A 22,684-nucleotide genomic window follows, 5' to 3' on the forward strand; every position below is an offset into this window, starting at 1 on the left:
ATGGCTTGCAGTGTGCTACACAACTTGGCCATGCAGGAACCCCCCAGACCAGACGGCCCTATGCCCGATGCAGTGCCCCTGCCACCTCATAATGCCGCTGCCATTCAGGCGAGACAGAGGATCATACAGACATTTTAGGTAAGTCTGGTAACTCAAAAACATTACAGAGATTTATTTCATTTTGTATTTTGCAGCTTGGTGGGAACAAATAACTGAAATCACAGTAGTCAATGGTTTATTAGCAATTGTATTTGCGCAAGAGGAAAGCTGTTTCAGAGACTCGTTGATTTGAATCAATACATTCGTTATGTTGATCAGTTGACCATTTAGGCCATTAATGGCTTTTGTCGTTTCCTCTTGATTTTGTAGCACCGCCTCGTTCAGCACTCTTGGTGCACGGCGCACGGAAGGGGGAATGGACGGTCCCGGCTCCTCAAGCACCTCGGACACAATGGGTGTCGCTATTAAGGACACACGCTCACATTAATTTCATTGAGTTTATTCTACAAATGATTTCATTAAAACTTTTTACTAATTGAAATAAAATGTTTGCAAACACAGTAGCCTATTCCATTTGATTTGTTTTACCTTCACTTTCGTTGTTAGATGGCCCGGATTGTTGTGTTGCTAGAGCATCAGTGTCACCGTCCTTAATAATCCCGGACAGAGCTGTGCAACCGATGATGCAGGCTATGTGGTTGTCCAAGGGGGAAAGTTCCATTGTTGTCTGTCCTCCTCCAGTTGCGGACATTTCTCGTCTGTGTACTGTGATGCATTTTTTAGCAAATACTTTGTCAAACCATTTTTTTGTTTATTTCTGGGACAGTTCTCTCCTCAGACCCAACGGAATTAACTGCATCAGTGATTTTCTCCCATGCTGCATTTTTTCTTTTGTTTGTAATTCCTCCTGCAGTGAGTGAACTAAACAATATTTGTTGGTTGGATTCAACTTCATCTACCAGTACCTCCAATTCTGTGTTTGTGAAGTTCCTCTTCTTTGCTCTCTTTGCCATTATTGCGGTGATGAAAAAACACAATCACATGATTTTTAAAGGGAAGTGTTGTCACCATATATGGTTCAACTGGAGGCGTTTCCGAATGCAAATGACCGTGAACATGAAGGAGCATGGTACTTAAGAACTGATAAATATGGATTTTCTTGTCCTTAGGCACATTCTAAATTTCTTTCGTAGGACAAAATATAGAACCTTTTCTACGCACTGTTGATAAATGAGGCCCCTGGACAGAATTCAGCTCCAGATCCACCAGACTTCTCACTCACAAGGATTGGTCTACTAGCATATTGTGTGTTCTCTTCAGAGTTAGATGCACATGCTGATATTACTTGATATAATGAATACTTGAATATTGCAAAAATATGGAATGTATCTTAAGAATATAATGTTAATTGCTTAAATTTTAAATAAAGCACCTAAAAGCCATTTGACACTTGCTATACTCCAACAGGGTGAACGCACTGACCAAACAAAACAAAATAAGATTTTTTTTGTATTTATTTTTTTTGTGGCAGTGTGAAATGAGCATAATGCTTTATGTTAGGTGTGAGAACCATTAAACTTGGTTTGCTATAATACATCTATTCATAAGTGCACCAGTGTGAATTATAATCCCCCACACACACACATTTGCTATATATCCATAAAGTGATATATTTGTTATAGTATTCTTTCAGTGGTTAACTAACTGATTAAGACAGTCCCTTGCTCCCACCTACTGTCATAACAATGACCAGGCATGACATTGTAATTGTTTTTGGGGGTTTTTTTGTCTTTTTTATTTGTTTGTTTTTTTTAGAAAAAAAAGATTTTGCATATGATTTCCAATTAATTACTGGAAGTGGGTTGGTTAAGGGCCTGATTAGCTGATATATTACAATTCTTGATTCAGGTTCAATAGAGGAGCATGTGATTAGTTGAGAAATTGATGATTAATGATGGCTCTTAAATATTGAAATACAGTGTGTTGAATGCCTACTAAGACTTAATAATGTTGCATAATATTTTGACCCTGGATGCTTACAGAAGGATAATCTTTCATTTATGGGCCAGAAACATCATAAGCATTCATCATTTTTGTTGGTTCATGATGAACTGGTGTTGATAAATGTACTCTTTATATTAATAAGTCAATTTATATTGTCACTGTTTTTATTGTTCAGTGTCTAAATGTTGTTTGTATTCTATTTATTATGAAGGGGCAAATTATGATCTATATAAAATGAAAACATTCACATGTGTGGAGATTTAATTTATTTACATAAAGTTTGAGTAAACGGGAATATATTCTATGAAACATGTTTAAGTTTATTTAATTGAATATTTGAATGTTTTAAAATATATTTGCATTTATAGAAATCTAATATATTTACATGTACAGAAATTAATATATGGACATATATTGCAAATTAATATATTTACATTATGTCTACATGTATTTACATAGAAAGGAAATAAATATATGTAAATATTTCCGATAATAATCTGTTTACATATATTTAATATATGTGAAAAATAATAAAAAGTGGCCTTCTATTTGAATTGAAATATTTGAACATATATTTATTATTAATATATTTCAATCTACGTGACCTCTGTATGGGATATTACCGGTCACAGAATTTGGCCTTTATTTCTTGCATTGGTAAGTTTATATCTTGAACTTTCTTGTTTTGCTCTAAGTTAGAAACGGGCTTCCACATGTGTCTCTGCAGTTACAGGACTGTTGTTAAATCTGACATAGAAACACTGAAGAATCAGGATAAACCTTAAACCCAGCATAGAGGGGTTCAGTGAATGTGGTGTTGAATGTGTGTAAGTGTGTGAGTGTGTGAGTGTCAGAGACGCTGTAGAAGGACAGATTGCCGGCTGGCCAGTCCAGATACACTCCTGCTCTATTAGAGGATGAAGAGCGAGGAATATCAGTGCTTTTATTATTGTGCCAGACAGTGTATATCGTATCACAACAGTAAAGATTCCAGGACTTTTCATTGAGTCCAAACCAACAACCAATTCCTCCCTTCCTGTTGATTCCTTTATATGACACTGCTACATGACCCGAGCCGCTCCATTCAGTCTCCCAGTAACAGCGTCCAGTCAGACTCTCAGCACACAGAACCTGCTCAAAGCGCTCAAATCTCTCTGAATGATCAGGATATGGCTGATTCTCTTTCACATACGTTGTTTTTTTGTTCCCTTCAGAAAGGACGAGTTGAGTGTGAGCTGTGTTTGGATCCAGTGTGAGATCACAGGCATCTGGACACAGAAAGGCATATCAAAACATCTATGACATTATTAAATATTGATAGGTGTGTTTGTTTGTGTGAGTGAGGACTTACATTTTCGTAGACCTGGTGTGATCCTAAAATGTCCTCCATGGTCCAAACTGAACAGAGACATAAACAGAGACATTTATAAACAAACAAATGTTCATGGAATTCATGACTAATGCCTTTTCAAATGGTTTTTACTATAGAGTTTCCCAAAAAGGGGTTAAACATAGACATATTTTCTGAGAGATGCATCTGTGGTGATATTGGATTGATCTGGTTGGTGATAATTTGCTATGAGGGTGCTCTATGATAAATTGGATATCATAGATTATACATGATAAAACCTTTGAAATTTGTGACATTTAATATAAAGGGTCTGCATAGCCCCATTAAAAGAAAAAGAGTCTATATGTACCTTAAAAAGCTGGGGGCAGAAATAGTTTTCCTGCAGGAAACATTTAACAGACTCTGAGTGTAACCGCTTCTACTTCGCCTCGCTCCGAGCGGGATTCGAACCGCGGTCTCTGGCGGGTCCCTTGCTATCGAACCTCTAGCTGAGGCATCAGATCCAATCCTAATATAAAACGCTTTGAAATTGGCCCCGAAGTTCATCAAATATCATTGTTTGCTGATGATATTATGTTATTTCTCACTAATCCCAAAGAGTCTTTATTTAGTTTACAGAATATGTTACAATTATATAGCACTTTCTCTGGATATAAAGTTAATATTGACAAAAGTGTAATTTGACCATTGTCAGGGTTTGACTGTACTGCACTGGATGGTGCTCACCCAGTGGTATTAAAATATTTGGGTATACAAGTAGATTGTAATTTTAAGACCCTCTATAAACTTAATTTGGCCAGTCTCTTAGAAAAAGTGGGTAGAGATTTAACTAATTGGTTAATATTTTTCCCAAATGTTTATACATGGTTCAGTCTCTTCTGATTTCCATATCTAAATCTTTTTTTCACTTCTCTTAATGGATTGATTAGATCATTTATTTGGCACCGTAAAACTCCCAAGGGTCAGCCTTGATAAATTGGCTTTAGATTACAACCAAGGAGGACTGAGGCTTCCCAATTTTAAAATGTATTATTGGGCAGCCCAATCCAGGTATTTGGCCCAGATGTTTACCAGTAACCCTTTTCCCCTAATGGCTTAATGTGGACAAATTTGAGATGAAAGAAGAATGTCCTACCAATTTATTGTATACATGGGATGATATACTGATCAGAAGAAAAACCAGTAATCCAATGATTATTCATTCAGTTCTAACTTGGAATAAACTGCAGTCACTGCTGGGACGGGCTAATTTTCTTTCTCCTAAAACACCTTTATGGGGAAACAGAATGCTCCCAACGTCTCCTCAAAACAAAAAATGTAGGATTTGGTTCTAAAAGTGAATTACACATTTGGAGCATTGCTTTGATGATGGCATTTCAATGTCATTTGAACAGTTAAAGAAAAAATCTAACTTGAGTAATACAGAATTTTTACGAGATTGTTTAAGGTTCAAATTAAAAAGTTATCCAAAGATACCTGATTTGACAGGTATTGAGCAAATCTGTTATTCTGATAAACCACTGTGTAAAACAATCTCTAGAATCTATGAAGCTCTGATCTCAAGTCAGCCTTTAGATGATGCAGACAAATGCAAAAGTAGATGGGAGCAGGATTTGAGGATAAGAATAGACCTATGGGGTCAATTATGAAAAGATGGGGTCACTTCAACCTTGAATTCCAGATATAGATTAATTCAGTTACATTTTTTACACCAACATTATAGACCCTTTTTGTGTGGACGTCACGATTACGTCACAGCGCTAGCTGGAGGCAAAACAAAGCGAGAACTGGAGGCGGCCAATTCAAACCAGCGCATATTCGGCTACATATGAGCTTAAAATATCGCCTTGTTGTGATTTTGGGTGCCCGAATCGACATAGTACAGGCTCCAATTTGAAATTTTATCACTTACCTGCTGCCACAGCTAGACAAAAACCCACGACTGTTATTAAACGCTATAAAACGAGTAGACTGGACAGAAACCATCGTCAAAAATGCTCGCTTTTGCAGCACACACTTCTTATCAGAAAGGTTCAATAAAGTATTGTCTTTTGTTGTTATGTGTGCGTCTAAAGATTTCTTATGCATCTCATAATTATGTTGTGTATGAAATAATGTCTGTGTGCATGTGTGTAAAACAACAAACTGACGATTTATATGCTTAAGTAGTTGTTCAGCTGATTAAAAACTACCTTTTCAATAATCTTACCTATGAAAGGAAGATTTGATATGGGTCTATATTTGCTCAACATGGTGTTATCAAGATTGCGCTTTTTCAGAAGGGGCTTAACAACTGCAGTTTTAAGGGAGTTTGGAAAAGTCCCAGAAAGAAGTGAGGCGTTCACCACTTCTAAGAGATCAGCTTCTAAACAGTTAAGCACATTTTTGAAAAAGGATGTGGGAAGTGTGTCAAGATAGCAGGTTGAAGATTTAAGGTGCTGTACTATTTCTTCCAAAATTTTGTTGTCAATTTCTTTAAAAACACACATAGTCACTTCTTTTTGAAATTGCGGTCGAATCTGTGTGACCTCTGCATAACTTGAGGATGTGCCAATCTCCTTTCTGATATTATTGATCTTCTCAGAAAAGAAGGAAGCAAACTCATTGCATTTGCTGTCGGAGAGCATTTCACTGGGAATCTGACTTGGGGGGTTTGTCAGTCTCTCAACAGTCGCAAAAAGAGTGCGGGTGTTGTTTAAGTTACTGTTTATAAGGTTTGAAAAGAAAGTCTGTCTAGCTGTGGCTAGTTCCACATTGAAAGCATGAAGGCTGTCTTTATAGATGCCATAGTGGATTTCGAGTTTCGTCTTCCGCCACATCCGCTCAGCTTTTCTGCATTGTCTTTTCATGCTCTGAACTGCTGTTGATTTTCTCCAAATTGATTTCTGTTTCCCCGTCTTCTTGCTGACCTTTATCGGGGCAATATCATCAATAACATTCTTAATTTTTGAGTTAAAAGACTCCAGGAGAAGATCAACAGAGTCTGCAGAAATGCTTGGTGTTAATGATATTGCCTCCATAAATAGCGCACTAGTGTTCTCGTTAATGCATCTCTTTCTGATAGAGACAGATCTAGATTCAGTGGTGACCGAGATCAATATATCAAAGAAAATACAGAAGTGATCAGATAGTGCTACATCCTTGATTACAATGGATGAGATGTTTAGACCTCTACTGATGAGTAAATCTAGGGTGTGTCCACGATTGTGTGTGGGTCCGTGCACATGCTGACTCAGGTCAAAAGTGTTTAAAACAGTTATAATTTCTTTTGTAGTTTTGATTTCTGCATTATCTATGTGAATATTAAAATCCCCTGCAATAGCAAAACAGTCAAACTCTGAGGAAATCATTGATAACAGTTCAGTGAAATCATCAACAAAGGCTGGAGAATATTTTGGAGGCCTGTAAATAATGATAAACAGGGTGCGTGGAGCACCTTTCAGCACAATACCTAGGTGTTCAAAAGATGAATACTGACCAAATGACATTTGCTTGCACTGATAAACATCTTATTCCCCCCCCCCCCCAGAAACAAGATTAAATATCTTAAGTCATTTTGCTTATCTAGTAAAAGTATCCTGATTTAAGAATTTTTAGATATTTTGACTAGAAACAAGACAAAAATACTAAGTAAGATAAGCCATTTTTTGCAGTGTGTCTGTTAGACGATGCGAGCAGCTATTTATTCATGAAGAATGTGGCAAAGTTGTCAGGACAAAGGAGGGAGGAAGATGTTTTAAAGAGCATGTGAGAGTTAGGCGAATTGTTTATTTTGTTGTGATAGTATGTCCTTTTAGCAGTGGACACAGGGTGTGTGACTATGACAAGTTATGAGAGTAAAGACAGTTGAGAGAAAATATGATGCATTTCAGATCCGCGTCACACTCAGCAGCGGCAGCTCTTAAAGAAATAGAACTAATAACCAGCTGCTGTGACATCTGTTCATCAAGAACAAAAGAAAAAAAGAGGAAATCAATAACTTTCATAGTTTTAAGGACTCATCTGTATTTAGTCTAGAATTTAGTGTTCGATAACTTTATTTAATTTCTGTATATTTCTGCTGAGGGGCACAGGTAGATAAATATGACATTTATTATAATGGGTTTATGTGAAGATTGTTTTAAGTTCACTTAAATTAGAAGTTATTTTTAAAGCCTAATAAATGTTAAAATTGTTAGCTCTTGATTATAATGTAAAGCGGAATGGCTATAGTCAATGCTTAAATATCAGGGGGAAACATTTTTATACGGAAATCAATCAGTATTAATTGGTATCAGTGATACTAGCCTTCAGTCATAAACATAAAGATGCCATTAAACAAATATTAAAAATATACTGTATTTATGTTGTTTGCACATTAATTTGAAGATTGAATGTGAAATTATTGCAATATAAAAGTATATTTAAAAACGTTAATGTTAGGTGGGATTCATCGCGATTAATTTCAGGAAAATGTGCGATTAATTAGTTCATTTGTTTTAATCGATTGACAGCACTAATATATATATATATATATATATATATATATATATAAAATATATATTAGGGCTGTCAACATTAACGCGTTAATGTATGCGATTAATCTAAAAGTTTTAACGCGTTAAAGGGATCACCTAAAAATGAAAATTCTGTCATTAATTATCATGTAAGGACCCTTGCTGTTTATGGAGGGTCTGAGAGCTCTCAGATTTCATAAAAATACATCTTAATTTGTGTTCCGGAGATGAACGGAGGTCTTATGGGTTTGGAACGACTTAAGGGTGAGTAATTAATGACAGAATTTTCATTTTTGGGTGAACTAATCCCTCTAATATTTTTTTAATGCAAATGAATCATTTGATAAGGTTTGACCCCAACTTCTTGCCATCATCACAGCGAGGAAGGATATATATCATTGTGTGATAAGGGTACAGCAAACCAGGGTCGTGGTTTTCCCGCACAATTGGGCTATGTAGAAAATGTGGGAAAAATTACAGAGCCATGGGTTGCGGGTTTTTTTGGGCTACTTTTATAATGTACCGCGGTCGCCCAATGTGTATATAGACAAATAAAAATGAAAATAGATCCTTTTACTAACGGTGTATTATACTTTGAATGTAAACCTGGCAACATAAGAATGGAAAGGAGGTTGTAACATCACAAACAGCGTGCGTTTCAGCCAGAGCATACATGTTAAGGCTTTTACAGCAGAAATAAACATGGCAACAGCCACTATAGATTATATGAGATCATAAACACACGGTTACGATAGGATATGGCTTGTATGTTATTGTCTTGAGATTTGGATATTTTCATAACAATAATGAATGTGTACATCTGAAATGCTAATTTGTACAGCGATAAAAAAGGCTATAAATAGCATATTTTAACAACAGTAAACGACCAAATTCCACATGTGATCGCAAAAGGAAGTTACTACAAACACTCGATGGTGGCTTAAAGTGAGTTTTGAGTAAAAGTGTTCTATTAATCTCATAAATTGTCTTATGTAGCTTGATGCTAATGTTAGCTCTAAAATTTAGATGTTTAAATATTTAATTTTCTAAAAGAAGAATTGGACCTGTTCTGCAAATACACTATGTTTTTGAGTTACAGATCAAATGATTTTTCAGATAAGCAAAAATATTACAAATATATTTAAAGCACCATGAAGGGTTTTTGGCAACTTTATGTGTAGCCTATGTATCTTAAATGAGACGTGAAAGAGGAATCAACTCGGTATTTCTGGGCTGTCTGCTTGTGCGCGCTTTGGCTGTGTGTGAAAACAGCGCCTGAGTAACGAATTGAGTTCTCTTTCATTTCTTCTTCTTGTGGTTTAAAATTGCTTGAACGTGTAAATTGGCAAATTAATCTTGAAATAACATGCGTGCTGAACAGTGGGGTCTGGTCTGTAACGAATCATGGATCAACTGTGCTCCGTTTAACCCCTAATATAGACTATGACAGATCAGAGCAATCTATCATATACTAATTTAACATGAAATCGTCAAATTGCTAGTCCATATCAATTGCATACAACAAAAATACAGAATAATTAGAACAATCATTAGCGTGCAATAAATAGAGGCTACAGATTTTCCCAGAATGTCCTTGCGACCCGGTAGCAGTTCTTCCACGGCCTGGTGGTTGGGGACCTCTGCTCTAATGCACCTGCAGAACAGCTCCAATTCTTCTTCGTAATGCATTTTGTCATAATACTTCACGTAAGGTCGCAAGAAAATGTTGTTGTATTTATTTAGAAATACTTTTGATAATAGTTGTGTAAATGTGTACTGGGATTGAAGCGATGTGGCTTGGTGAACATTTTATTACCAGTATAAAGGCTGATAATGGCTGAATAAATATAAAAGAATAATAAGGATTATGACTCATACTGGTGGAGGTGTGAAAGGTTACAATGTCATTATGATTATTTAACTGCTCCCGATCAAGACGGAGTGTCTCCGAACTCAAATCAAAAACATGTTTGATATTTACGACTCTTGATCGGGCTGCCTCTGGCGTGATACCCGCGATAGCCAATGAGAGCGAGCAAGCGTCACCTACCGGATGTTGCGTGCTTCTATAGCTGAAACTTGGCAGCCACAAACATGCCATTAAAGCGGAGAACATCACCCATATTCTTTTCTATACTTTGTTTTTCACTGTGAAAAAGTCGTGCACCAGGAGAGCCAGCTGACAACTTCGATTGTTATACGTTTGTTTTCCTTCTCAAGTCACGTTTGAGCTCGCGAGTGTCCATGAGATCTTGTATCACTGTGAAATTGTTCCTAAAATCATCAAGTGTGTGGTCTCGCAGTCTGGTCCAATCATCAAGTGTGTGGTCTCGCAGTCTGGTCCAATCATCAAGTGTGTGGTCTCGCAGTCTGGTCCAATCATCAAGTGTGTGGTCTCGCAGTCTGGTCCAATCATCAAGTGTGTGGTCTCGCAGTCTGGTCCAATCATCAAGTGTGTGGTCTCGCAGTCTGGTCCAATCATCAAGTGTGTGGTCTCGCAGTCTGGTCCAATCATCAAGTGTGTGGTCTCGCAGTCTGGTCCAATCATCAAGTGTGTGGTCTCGCAGTCTGGTCCAATCATCAAGTGTGTGGTCTCGCAGTCTGGTCCAATCATCAAGTGTGTGGTCTCGCAGTCTGGTCCAATCATCAAGTGTGTGGTCTCGCAGTCTGGTCCAATCATCAAGTGTGTGGTCTCGCAGTCTGGTCCAATCATCAAGTGTGTGGTCTCGCAGTCTGGTCCAATCATCAAGTGTGTGGTCTCGCAGTCTGGTCCAATCATCAAGTGTGTGGTCTCGCAGTCTGGTCCAATCATCAAGTGTGTGGTCTCGCAGTCTGGTCCAATCATCAAGTGTGTGGTCTCGCAGTCTGGTCCAATCATCAAGTGTGTGGTCTCGCAGTCTGGTCCAATCATCAAGTGTGTGGTCTCGCAGTCTGGTCCAATCATCAAGTGTGTGGTCTCGCAGTCTGGTCCAATCATCAAGTGTGTGGTCTCGCAGTCTGGTCCAATCAGTTGAACTGTCTTCATGTCTGTGGTCTCACTGGGGACGTCGTTGTGAACTATTACATCAATTTTAGCTCTTTCGTTCACATATGACTAACGCACATGAATCACATTGAGTAATCCAAATAGATGGAACATTTTAATGCAGTTTAAATGCATAAAATTTAATTTTTTCTGAAATTTTTTTTTGAGTGTATAAATATGGTTTAGATGTGTTGCAGTTTTTTAATATAAGCTTGTCTTTACATTGGAATTTGTCAAACACATGATTTTCTGAGCCCGAAAGCTACATTTTGACATAGCCTTACTCGGTCAATATTAAAGATATCATGGTTATATTTGAACAGATTGGTCTTTACATTATATAGGATGATTGTATGTAGAAAACAGTGAATCACAAACAAACAAAAAAAAGATTTTAGCTGGGTTTTCATAGACACGATCAGATATATTGTCAACCAGTCCTAAAACTGTGCAATGTTTAATCATTAAGTTATAATAATTTAGACACTATTCAAATACATTTTACTTGGCTGTAATTGACTGTGACGATCCAGTGTGCGTTCCCCAAAACCCCAATTGTATTTGGAAGATGCTTTCCCCATCGTCATGTCCTCTAAAAGGAGCCATTCCACTACCTGTTGTGGGCCCTTTCTTTTGTTGCTCTTATTTTTTCTTTGTTACATTTTTTGCACCAGGGCAAGAGTACATTACATTTTCATTTCCTATTTTGTAAATAAATCTTGAGTTACTTTTGTTATCCACGTGTGTCCCTTTCTTTGTTGCAGCCTTTTAGGAGCCCTAGATCGTAACACTGACCAAGTGCATCATTCCTTAACAAGAGGTGCTGAACAAGGAAACAGAAAAGTGCTACTTCAAAAAAATAAAAGGTAATGAATAAATCCATATAAACAGAGTGGTCGGGTGAATTCAGAAAGCTACTACAAATAACCTTTAAGAGACTTGTTTTCCTACATCGATTGTGTGTTGATTGCTTACACATTCGAGTGGTTCAGAAAATACAAAACTATAATATATCTATGAAATAAAATATATTTATAAAAAGCCACATTATTCTCAAGTTGTTTACTTTCACTGAGTTACACATGGGAAAGCTGAACAATGTAACTCCATTTGGAATATGTTTTACACACCATTTGTAATATTATAATAATTACTTGTAACCACTCAACTCAACTTACTTGAGTATCTGCAGTTTATAGTTTGGATCCTCCAGTTTGTGTTTGAGCAGCTGGACTCCTGATTCTCCTGGGTGATTGTAGCTCAGATCCAGCTCTCTCAGGTGTGAGGGGTTTGAAGTCAGAGCTGAAGACACATAACCACAGCCTTCCTCTGTCACCATACAGCCTGACAACCTACAGAAAGAGCAAAGGTCTGAAATTTCATTCATGTTTTTGTGTTGGAGTTTCATAGCCACTGGTCACTGTTCTCAGTATTCACAGTAGTCACAGTTATTGTCAGTATTATTCACAGTAACAACACAGTAAGATAAACGTTGTTGTTGTTATAGAGAGCAGTTATTCATTACTCCAGTCTTCAGTGTCACGTGATCCTTCAGAAATCATTCTAATATGCTGATCTGCTGCTCAAGAAACATTTCTGATTATTAGCAGTGTTGAAAACAGTTGTGCTGCACAATATTTATGAAGAAACCATGATACACTAACATTTAAATGTTTGGTGTGTGTGTGTGTTTTAAATAGAAATGAATGCGTTTGTTCAAAAAGTACAAAATTAAATAAAAAACAAATATTCTCTGTTTATGTCATTTGTATGAAACCAACACAAGGTACTAGTCTTTCCAGTCTGAGCTCGTTATCTATAATGAGGTCAAGTCCACTATAGACATAATAAATACCATCCCTGCGTCCCAATGTGCATACTATCTACCCTATCTGCCCTAACTAGTATTGAATATGACTAATATCACAGACACCTCACTGGCCGCTCAATCGTACATCAGCGTCGCTGCCATATTGGTCCGGGCAACTTTCCATAACTTTTGTATCAGGACAGGAGGAAAGGTACCCAACTAGTCGGCAGCTTGGGGATCTACAATATTCTACAATATATATTCTGAAGAATCTGGGAAACAGAGCAGTTCTGGGGCACCATTGACTTCCATAGTATTTTTTTTTTCTACTATGGAAGTCAATGGTGCACAAGAACAGCCTGGTTGCTAACTTTCTTCAGAATATCTTCCTTTGTGTTCAGCAGAACAAAGACATTCATACAGGTGTGGAACTACTTGAGGGTGAGTAAATGACAGAATTTTATTTTTTGGGCGAACTATCCCTTTAAGGCATTATAATGAATCCAAAATGCATTATAAAAAACCTTATAATATGTTATATCATCCTATAAATAATACTAACAACAATTATAATACATTATAATGCTTATGCATTTGTGGCTGTAACTTTTAAGATTATGATTATTTATAACACAATGAACACCATATTAAATCTACTTTTACGTTTATAATGGACTATATATCTTGACAATGTTAGTATTCATTTTGATGTGAGCTAATTAATAATTTCAAAAGAAAAAATGCAATGTTTATGTTAGGTTACATTTTACACTGAACAAAATTATAAAAGCAACACTTTTGTTTTTGCCCCCATCTTTCATGAGCTGAACTCAAAGATCTAAGACTTTTTCTATGTACACAAAAGGCCTATTTCTCTCAAATATTGTTCACAAATCTGTCTAAATCTGTGTTAGTGACAACTTCTCCTTTGCCGAGATAATCCATCCACCTCACAGGTGTGGCATATCAAGATGCTGATTAGACAGCATGATCTGGGGGGTTTGGGGGGGGGGTCCGATACTGACTGGACCGAAAACCAGTCAGTATCTGGTGTGACCACCATTTTCCTCATGCAGTGCAACACATCTCCTTCACATAGAGTTGATGAGGTTGTCCACTCCTCTTCAATGGCTGTGAGAAGTTGCTGGATATTGGCAGGAACTGGAACATGCTGTCGTATACGCCGATCCAGAGCATCCCAAACATGGTCAATGGGTCACTTGTCCGATGTCAGTATGCTGGCCATGGAAGAACTGGGATGGTTTCAGCTTCCAGGACTTGTGTACAGATCCTTGCAACATGAGGTGATTGTATATATATACTGCATGTTGGCTAATTCAGAAGACCGCACACACAGCCCATGTCTCTGAATGCTTCTCATACTCGCTCCGCTCTGCCCCACGCTGCGTGTCTCCCGCGTCTCACGGACGATAAAAAAAATAAAAACAAATCTTTCCTGTGAAATTCAGTAATTCTGTGATGTACAGGTGCATTTCAATGAAGTAGAATGTTGTGGAAAAGTTCATTTATTTCAGTAATTCAAGTCAAATTGTGAAACTCGTGTATTAAATAAATCCAATGCACACAGACTGAAGTAGTTTAAGTCTTTGGTTCTTTTAATTGTGATGATTTAGGCTCACATTTAACAAAAACCTCAACAAATTAGAATACTTCATAAGACCAATATAAAAAAAAATCATTTTTAGTCAATTGTTGGCCTTCTGGAATGTTCATTTACTGTATATTAGGGATGTGCATCTCCATAACTGAGGCCGATGCGATACGCATCTCGATGCATAGCCAACGATGCGATACATTAAAGATACATATAGGCAGCTACCGATGCGATGCGATACGATTCACTGCTATTACGATGCGGTGCGATACGATTTCGATTCGATTCAACACGATGTGACTCAGTAATACGATGCAATGGAGAAAAATAATATGCTGTGCAATTCAATATGTAGATATTTAATTTTTATTTATTTTGTTCCGACAGAAATCTTATCTTAAAGTATCTTAAGTGCCATCTGACTTTTTACACATGGCTCTTTCACAAACAAAAGATTCGTTTTTTTTACAAAACCAAAAGATTAAATAAAAACAGACATTCTTTTCCTGTCTTGTCTCTAGTTACTTTTAACAGCTCAAACATTTAACAGGTGAAACAATTTAAGAATACTGCTCAGGGATAAATGTTCTGTAACTTCAAGTGTGTTGTTAAATTAGTCGTACTGCCTGTATATTTTATAGCGGCGCGACATATTTTACAAATTGCATGGGTTTTGTCAAGATTTCCATCTCGCTTATAAAACCCAAAGTATTTCCAAACACTGGATTTAAAATGACTTGGTGGAAGAAAGAGTTCCGAGTCTGCCATGTTAATCCGTTCTAGGTGGTAACTCTCAGGAGGACACCTCTTGGTCTACGTAGTGTTGTTGTGATACGTCATAATCACGTAGCAGCTGCAGTGGTGATGAGAGAACGCGCTTTCGCAACAGTTCAGAAAGGAGAAATCAATCTAAAAGTTACATAACTAAATATTGGTCGCTTTATAAATATTAAAAGAATAGCGCATCTAATAATAATTAAATATGAATAAATCGGTTTTTACCGATGCAGATATGTTAGAAACGATGCATCGCGATACAAATGCCAACTGTATCCGATACACGCTTATTTAAATCGATGCATCGCATCGTAAGCTTTTATGCCGATGCACCGATGCAAATCGGTGAATCTTACCATCCCTACTGTATATGTACTCAATACTTGGTAGGGGCTCCTTTGGCTTTAATTACTGCCTCAATTCGGCGTGGCATGGAGGTGATCAGTTTGTGGCACTGCTGAGGTGTAATGGAAGCCCAGGTTGCTTTGATAGCGGCCTTCAGGTCATCTGTATTGTTGGGTCTGGTGTCTCTCATCTTCCTCTTGACAATACCTCATAGATTCTCTGTAGGGTTCAGGTCAGGCAATGAATCTAAAATATATGACTTACAAGAAAAAAATGAACTTCTTCACCACTTTCTAATTTATTGAGATGCACCTGTACATAATAAATAATATTTTGGCATTCAAATACATCGCGAATACGGAAACATTTGATTTTGTGTCGAATGAGAGACCCAACGTTGGTTTCAGTTTCGTTTTAGCATAAATGAATTTGTTTTGGCTTGTCGTTTATAGCTAGCTTCTTATATTTGTAATTCTTGTTCTTTTCTAAATACTGTTAATTGAAAGCATTTGTTGTGGAGTGAGGGGAACTAAAATAGCCTAGCTATGTTTACAGTGTTTATTATAATGTTCGTAAACATTTCACGTCGGCATTAGGCCTATTTCTGAATGAAATAATAAAATGCGACTTATACGTGACTTTTCTCTCTCTCTCTCTCTCTCTAAAAAACACAATTTGTTATACGCACAGCATATTTTAACCATGCAGCAAACCTTTTTAAATATTTTGATAAATTACTGAAAAAAAATTAACATCCCTGAGATGGAGGAAAAAAAAGAAAGAAAGAAAATCGGCCAAACATATCGGCCAAAAAAATCGGCATCATATATTGGCCATCGGCTGCCCTGATTTCTAAATATCGGCATCGGGCAGGGAAAAACCCATATCGGTCGACCTCTAGTGGAGAGACTGGGGACAGAGACAGAGCTGGCAGGACAGAGGACCAAGGCGGAGCAGAAAACCATAGTGAAACCGATAGAGCTGGGAGCCAGAGGCCAGGACAGGGCAGGGGCCCACCAGGGCGGAGCAGACAGAACAGGAGTCCACCAGGGTGGAGCGGACGGGCCTGGAGCCCACCAGAGCGGAGCAGAAGATCTCCACGGCAGAGCAGGCGGAGCAGAAGGCCACCTGGAAAATGTTTCTTGGAAAAGCCGCTGGATCCTTGTTGGGCCGAGTATTCTGTAACGGAGCCGACGAGACGAGAGTCGAGCGGATCCAAGTACAAGCTTTTATTCATAGACATAGTCAAAACACAGGCAGGGTGAAACAACAGCAAACAGGTATGTCACAGGCAAGACTGAAGAGCAATCATAAACGAGCTTGAGTCAGACGACAGCAAACATAATCCAGAGGGTGTCCGTAAACGTCCAAAAAGTCCAGGCGAGGAGCAAACACAGTCCGAAACAGCAAGTAAAGGATTCAGCCAAAATACGTGGGCAAGAATCAGGAACTAGGAAATCTGGAAACACAACGAGACTAAACTAGACTAGAACTAGGAATTAGAAACTAAGACAGAAAATTGCTCCGTAAAGTGCTATCACTGGGAGAGCAATAAATCAGGAAATTGGAATTGTAGTCCATGGTGAAGTTCAACAGTTAATGTAGAGCAAGAGTCCATGTGGTGAGCGAGTGACCTCTGGTGGTGAGTGAACGGAAGTTATTAAGGTTTTTCATAATGCATTATGCATTCATTATAATTCCTTAAGAATACCCTTATAATGTATTATAAATATGGGCTTCATAGAAAGTGTTGCCAATATTTAATTTGACCTCACCATTAATGGCGATCAGGGTTTGGTTTAGTTGTGCCCATGAGCCTTGAATTTTTACTGTTGGATTTTTTTTTCTGGCTGCTGTAACTGTGTTTGTTAAGCACATTAATTATAACAAGAAAAAACAAGACAAATTGCGATTAATTGCTTTTGATTAATTATTAATATCAGGAGGCAGTAGACATGTAATCCACAATAGACATCAACATACACATTCAATACCGGACAAGGGACAATTGAACAGGCTAGAACTAAAGTAGGGGTGCTAATGAGGGACAGACAGATGAGGAGGATAAACTAATGAGGACACAGGTGAACTGACTAACATAATCAAACACAGGGAAAAACTAGGTCACTGAGCACATGGGGAATAAAAACACCACACAAAAGGTCCATGGGCATGACACATACATTGCAGAATGAATAAATTATGCAGCTGAATTGTCCACTTATTTTCTTTAATTCTTACAATGTGCTTTTATTCTTGTGTTGAGTTTTAGTAGCATGTTTTTTTATGTTCAGAGTTGATATATCTATCTTGTTGATTGCCACCATTATTGAGATTCATCCTCTGATTCTTGATGTGTGTGTTTCATAGCATGTCAAGAGTTTTTTTTGTTGTGAGTGATGCGTTTAACAATCTTTCATAACAGCCTGCTTGTTCTTTTGTTTTAGTGTGTTATTATAACATAGTTTTGGTAAGAGAAGACATGGGTAAAATCAGTGAACCTGGTGTTTAATGATGATCGTCATTAGAAAAAATATAATCAATATGACGACATATTTTGCCTCAGCCCTTTTTTGCCACAACAAATGTGTCTGGCAATCCTAAAGTCTGAACCACTCTTGTGAAACAACCCATTCATTGTCCTGGTCCATCACCTGTGGGTCAGTCATCTAGTTGATTTTCTCAGGCACAGTTAATCAAAATTAATCAATAACCTTTTTACATGCACAAATTATGATTAACTAATACAAAAGGTATATTTGTATTCACAAATAAGTCTATTTGTAGAAATCACTGCACATTCATTTAATTGACACAAATTGAAAGGTACTTGGTTGTGGGGAGTGAGACTTACATTTATGATAATTGTGCATGCATTTGTTAGCAGAATTCCCTCACATAATGTAATGGCTGGATTCTACGAAATTTTTAAATGTTGATCAGACAGTCATATACTTTATGATATAAATGCATATTTGTTGAATGACGGTTTTATATTACAAAATACTATGGCATTTGCTTTTTTATTAGGCAGTACTGTATAAAACAGCATAGTAATGAACATGGAGATTGGGCACTCTTGTGCACTGTAAAAATTGTCAGGAATTTACAGGAATAAATAGTATTATTTTACAATAAATTACTATATTCAGAAATGTACTGTGAAATCAATACATACTGGGTCATTTTCTTACAAATTACAGTGAAAGAATAGCAGAATGATGCTAACATCACAGTAATTTACTGCTCTTGTTTTACCATGAATTCAGATTATAAAGTTGTCTTTAACTGTGCCACTGTGAGAAATTTAGTTGTTTACTACTGTAATTATTTTGAAGTCACCATAATGTCACGACTTTACTTTACTTTACTTTATAATGGCAATTAGTGATTGGTATTTTTTTTGAGATCTTGGACCTTTTATATTCATGTAAAAACTTCTGATCTAGTCATGTCAGAAGTGTGACAAATGAAACTATTTGTCAAAATGATGACAAGCTAGAATACAAAATAAGCTGACTGTCTGTAGTTTGACTGACTTGAAGCTAGTCAAACTATTCTTAGCATGAACATGAAGATTTTATTTTAGCATTATTTAAGCATAAAGATTAATCAATAACTTATTTCATGTTCATAACTGTCTTTCACAATAGTGAAGTGAACTGCTGAGATACATCTTTGAAAAGTGTGACATCAATACTCAACATACAAAACACAACAATGGTAACACTCAACAAATAAATACACAACATAAACCAACATTACAAAATAAACCAACAACACAAACTGCTAAAATTGAACCAAAAACAAGTTCAATAGCACAAATAAAAACCTATGAGAATTAAAAAACTTGACAGTATGATCTATTAATGCTGCATTGCATGCTGGGAAACTTTATAGTACATATGCACTGTAGAAACACAGTATGATGCTATTTGCTTACAAGAAATTTCTGAGTGCCAAGAAAAAACATAGCCAAATATCATCTGATATAGCACGGTGGTGGTATATCAGTCGACCACTGTATTGCTAAAGGCAGATTTTGGTGAGGTATTCCATGAATTAGGAACAGAAACCTTGTATTGAGATCCACCAATCAGAACAATCACTTTATTAATGCCTATGCTCTATGATTCAATAAGTGTTCCTTTTTATAGAACATACCAGCAACAATTCAAATCTGCCATCCAATATCTTATGTCATACCAATATGTGAGTTAATGCATGAAATAATTTAATATTTTATATTTTCATATTTTACTTAATTATTTATATCAACCCAGTCTGGGGATTGTTCAGGTTAGACCCTTGTGGCCTGCAGGTTCTATTTTTGATTTATGGATTAACAGAAAACAGTCTCCAACATGGGATCCCAATTCAAATTATGTGTTTGTAAAGATTTCTGAAAGCAATTTAATGTTAACATTAGGAGCAATGGTAAAGTTAAGCAGTTGTGATCACTTAATGTAATGTGCTAAATGCTTTGAAAGAAAAAGAAAAGTAGCCTAAACATCCAAATTATCAAGATTCAAACAAATATTAGACAAATATGCCTACTACAAACCTCAGTATCTCCAGCTGACAGTTTGGACTCTTCAGTCCATCAGAGAGTATCCTCACTCCTGAATCCTGGAGGTCATTGTTACTCAGGTCCAGCTCTCGCAGGCCACAGTTTGAAGATTGTAGAGCTGATAACAAACTCTCACAACACTGAACAGTGAGATTGCAGCCAGCAAGTCTATGGGACAAAATAACAAACAATATATAATGATATTCTCAATGTTACTCAGAAAACAGGATACAGGTTTAACTCATCTGAAATACTTCTGCTTAATGTTACACTGTCAGATATGCAAAATAAATATCTCGTATTTCTTGCTCTGGCTACGGCGTACAGATCCCCAGGGACGTATATTGATTTCCTAAAAGAATTTGCAGAACTATTTAGGGGTGCTCCGATTGATCGGCTACCGATCACTATCAGCCGATAATCGCTTTGGGATGTTTGATTGGCGATCTCTAAAAAAGTAGATCTTAAAAAAACGATCTCAAGCTGATGATGCGTCTGCCGTGAGAGGTGACATGCAGCGGCACCGTCTCGTCTCTGTCTGGCACGGGTAAAATAATTATAATACTGAAGGTGAGGTACAATTCACATTTCTTCATTGAATAACTTATAAAGTAATTTGAAAACTTTCTGTGAGACATTATTTCACAAACAGCGTGAGTGAATCACTGTGCGCGCGCTCTCTCTCTCTCTCAAAATGCGCAAATGGCTTCAGATCACATCACGTCTGCACTACAAGTGAGCTGCACGCTGCATAGTTTACACAGGAATTGTCACTTGCACAATCGAGGCAGTGTTGCATCATCTCTAAAGTTTATAAATTGCATTTCCTTTTAATACTTACTTTCTGCACGAGTCCATTTTTAAATACTCAATTAAAGTAACATGGATTGACACGAAAATGTAGTAATTACACCATAAATGCATATAATTAAAGTCTACTGTGTTTCACAGTCAACACATAGGCTAAGGCTTTTTGGCTAGGTTTAAAGGAAAAGAGCACTTTTATATAAACAAGGCAATCATAGATGGCACTCGTGGACGTAGGAAAAAGTACTTTGTGAACCACAGGATTGCTTGTAATAAAGATTTAAATGCAAAAGAAAAGGAGTAGAGCTGACCGTTTCTGTCAATGGTAAGTTTTAATTTAGAATGTTGTGATAATGTAAGAAAAGTAGTTTAAATGTTTTACCAATTAAACATTGAGCCACTTAGTATATAAATCTAGAAGTAGATGCAAAAGTAAAAAGCATTGAATAATGTGTTTTATATTTATTGCGTTTAACATCTATGAAAGATTGAACCTGGTGTAAGGTCAATACAGCTCATGAAATCAGGCTTGTGCAATAGCTGTGTGTAAGCTATTGTGCAACAATTGCACGATTGTCAAAACAAAAATGCAGTGAATGATCAAACATATAGGTGTCACAGATCTGCCAGTCTCTGTCACTGTATTTAACTTTCTTTAAACTTTTTTACAGTATCTTTAAAAAAGAAAGAAAAAAAAAATTTGAACCCCCAAATTTTGAATAATTTATATTGTAACACAAAATCTCTATTTTGACTAAACACTGTTCTTTTTAACTTTTTATTTTTACAAAATATCACCGGTCCCAAAAAAAAAAAAGAATTCTGCAGATACCTTGTAAATAGTAAAATAAAACTCTTTCCTTGATATTCGTTGATGTTTGTGTATTGAAAATGTTTTTGATTGACATTTATGGTCTTTATTTTATTTTTATTTTATAACAGAGAGCTTCTCGCCATCAAACTGGCGCTAGAGGAATGGAGGCATTGGTTGGAGGGTGCACAACATCCCTTCACCGTGCTCACCGACCACAAAAACCTGCAGTATCTGAGAGAGACCAAGAGGCTGAACCCTCACCAGGCCAGATGGGCCCTCTTTTTTACACGCTTTAACTTCACGATTTCCTACCGTCCAGGCCCCAAGAATGTCAAGGCCGATGCCCTGTCCCGCCTCTATGATTCCCAGGAAGAGACCAGCGAAGAACCCGAGTCCATCATCCCCGAGAAAATTATCGTAAGTCCCATTCAGTGGGATTCTAGTCCATTCACCTCCACCAATGCTTCCACGGCCACTCCGCCGGGCTGTCCACCTGGCTTGCAAGATGTTCCGAGAGCTCAACGCACACAACTCATTCAATCCGTGCACTCATCTCTGGGCACTGGCCACCCAGGGGCCAACAACACCCTCTCGCTGCTGAGAGATCGCTTCTGGTGGCCCAATATGGCCGGAGATGTTAGAAGGTTCGTTCAAGGATTTGTAGACTGTGCCATGTCCAAGAGTCCACGCCACTTACCAGCAGGCAAGCTACATCCTCTGCCCGTTCCCAATCGGCCCTGGTCACACCTAGGAGTTGACTTTGTTACGATACCTCCGATGGTAACACATGCATTCTAGTGGTGGTTGATCGATTTTCTAAGTCATGTCGTCTGCTTCCTCTCAAAGGTTTGCCCACAGCTATGGAGACTGCCGAGTTAATGTTCAACCACGTCTTCCGATACTTTGGGATTCCTGAGGATATTGTCTCTGACCGTGGACCCCAATTCATATCAAGAGTATGGAAAGCCTTCTTCAAGCTCCTAGGTGTGACCATCAGTCTATTTTCCGGATACCATCCCCAAACGAACGGGCAGACCGAAAGGAAGATTCAGGAGGTAGCTTGATTCCTT

The 22,684-nt window shown here is 37.4% G+C and overlaps 1 protein-coding gene across 3 annotated transcripts in view; it reads right to left on the reverse strand.

Annotated features, from left to right (window-relative positions):
• Positions 1-1,524: 1,524 nt before the first annotated feature.
• Positions 1,525-22,684, reverse strand: part of LOC306866486 (protein NLRC3-like) — a 43,497-nt gene continuing 22,337 nt past the window's right edge. For 2 of the 3 annotated variants that reach the window (XM_079411724.1, XM_079411725.1), the window contains 4 exons: positions 19,988-20,161; positions 12,055-12,228; positions 3,356-3,402; positions 1,819-3,272 (listed from right to left, as the gene is read on the reverse strand). In XM_079411724.1, the coding sequence (XP_079267850.1) occupies positions 2,746-3,272; positions 3,356-3,402; positions 12,055-12,228; positions 19,988-20,161 (922 nt within the window). In that variant the 3' untranslated portion in view covers positions 1,819-2,745. Of the gene's footprint in view, positions 3,273-3,355; positions 3,403-12,054; positions 12,229-19,987; positions 20,162-22,684 lie in introns of all 3 variants that reach the window. The other variant, XM_079411723.1, reaches the window with a different exon arrangement.

Source organism: Barbus barbus (assembly GCF_936440315.1).
Source record: "Barbus barbus genome assembly, chromosome: 4".
In the NCBI taxonomy this organism is placed as follows: Eukaryota; Metazoa; Chordata; class Actinopteri; order Cypriniformes; family Cyprinidae; genus Barbus; species Barbus barbus.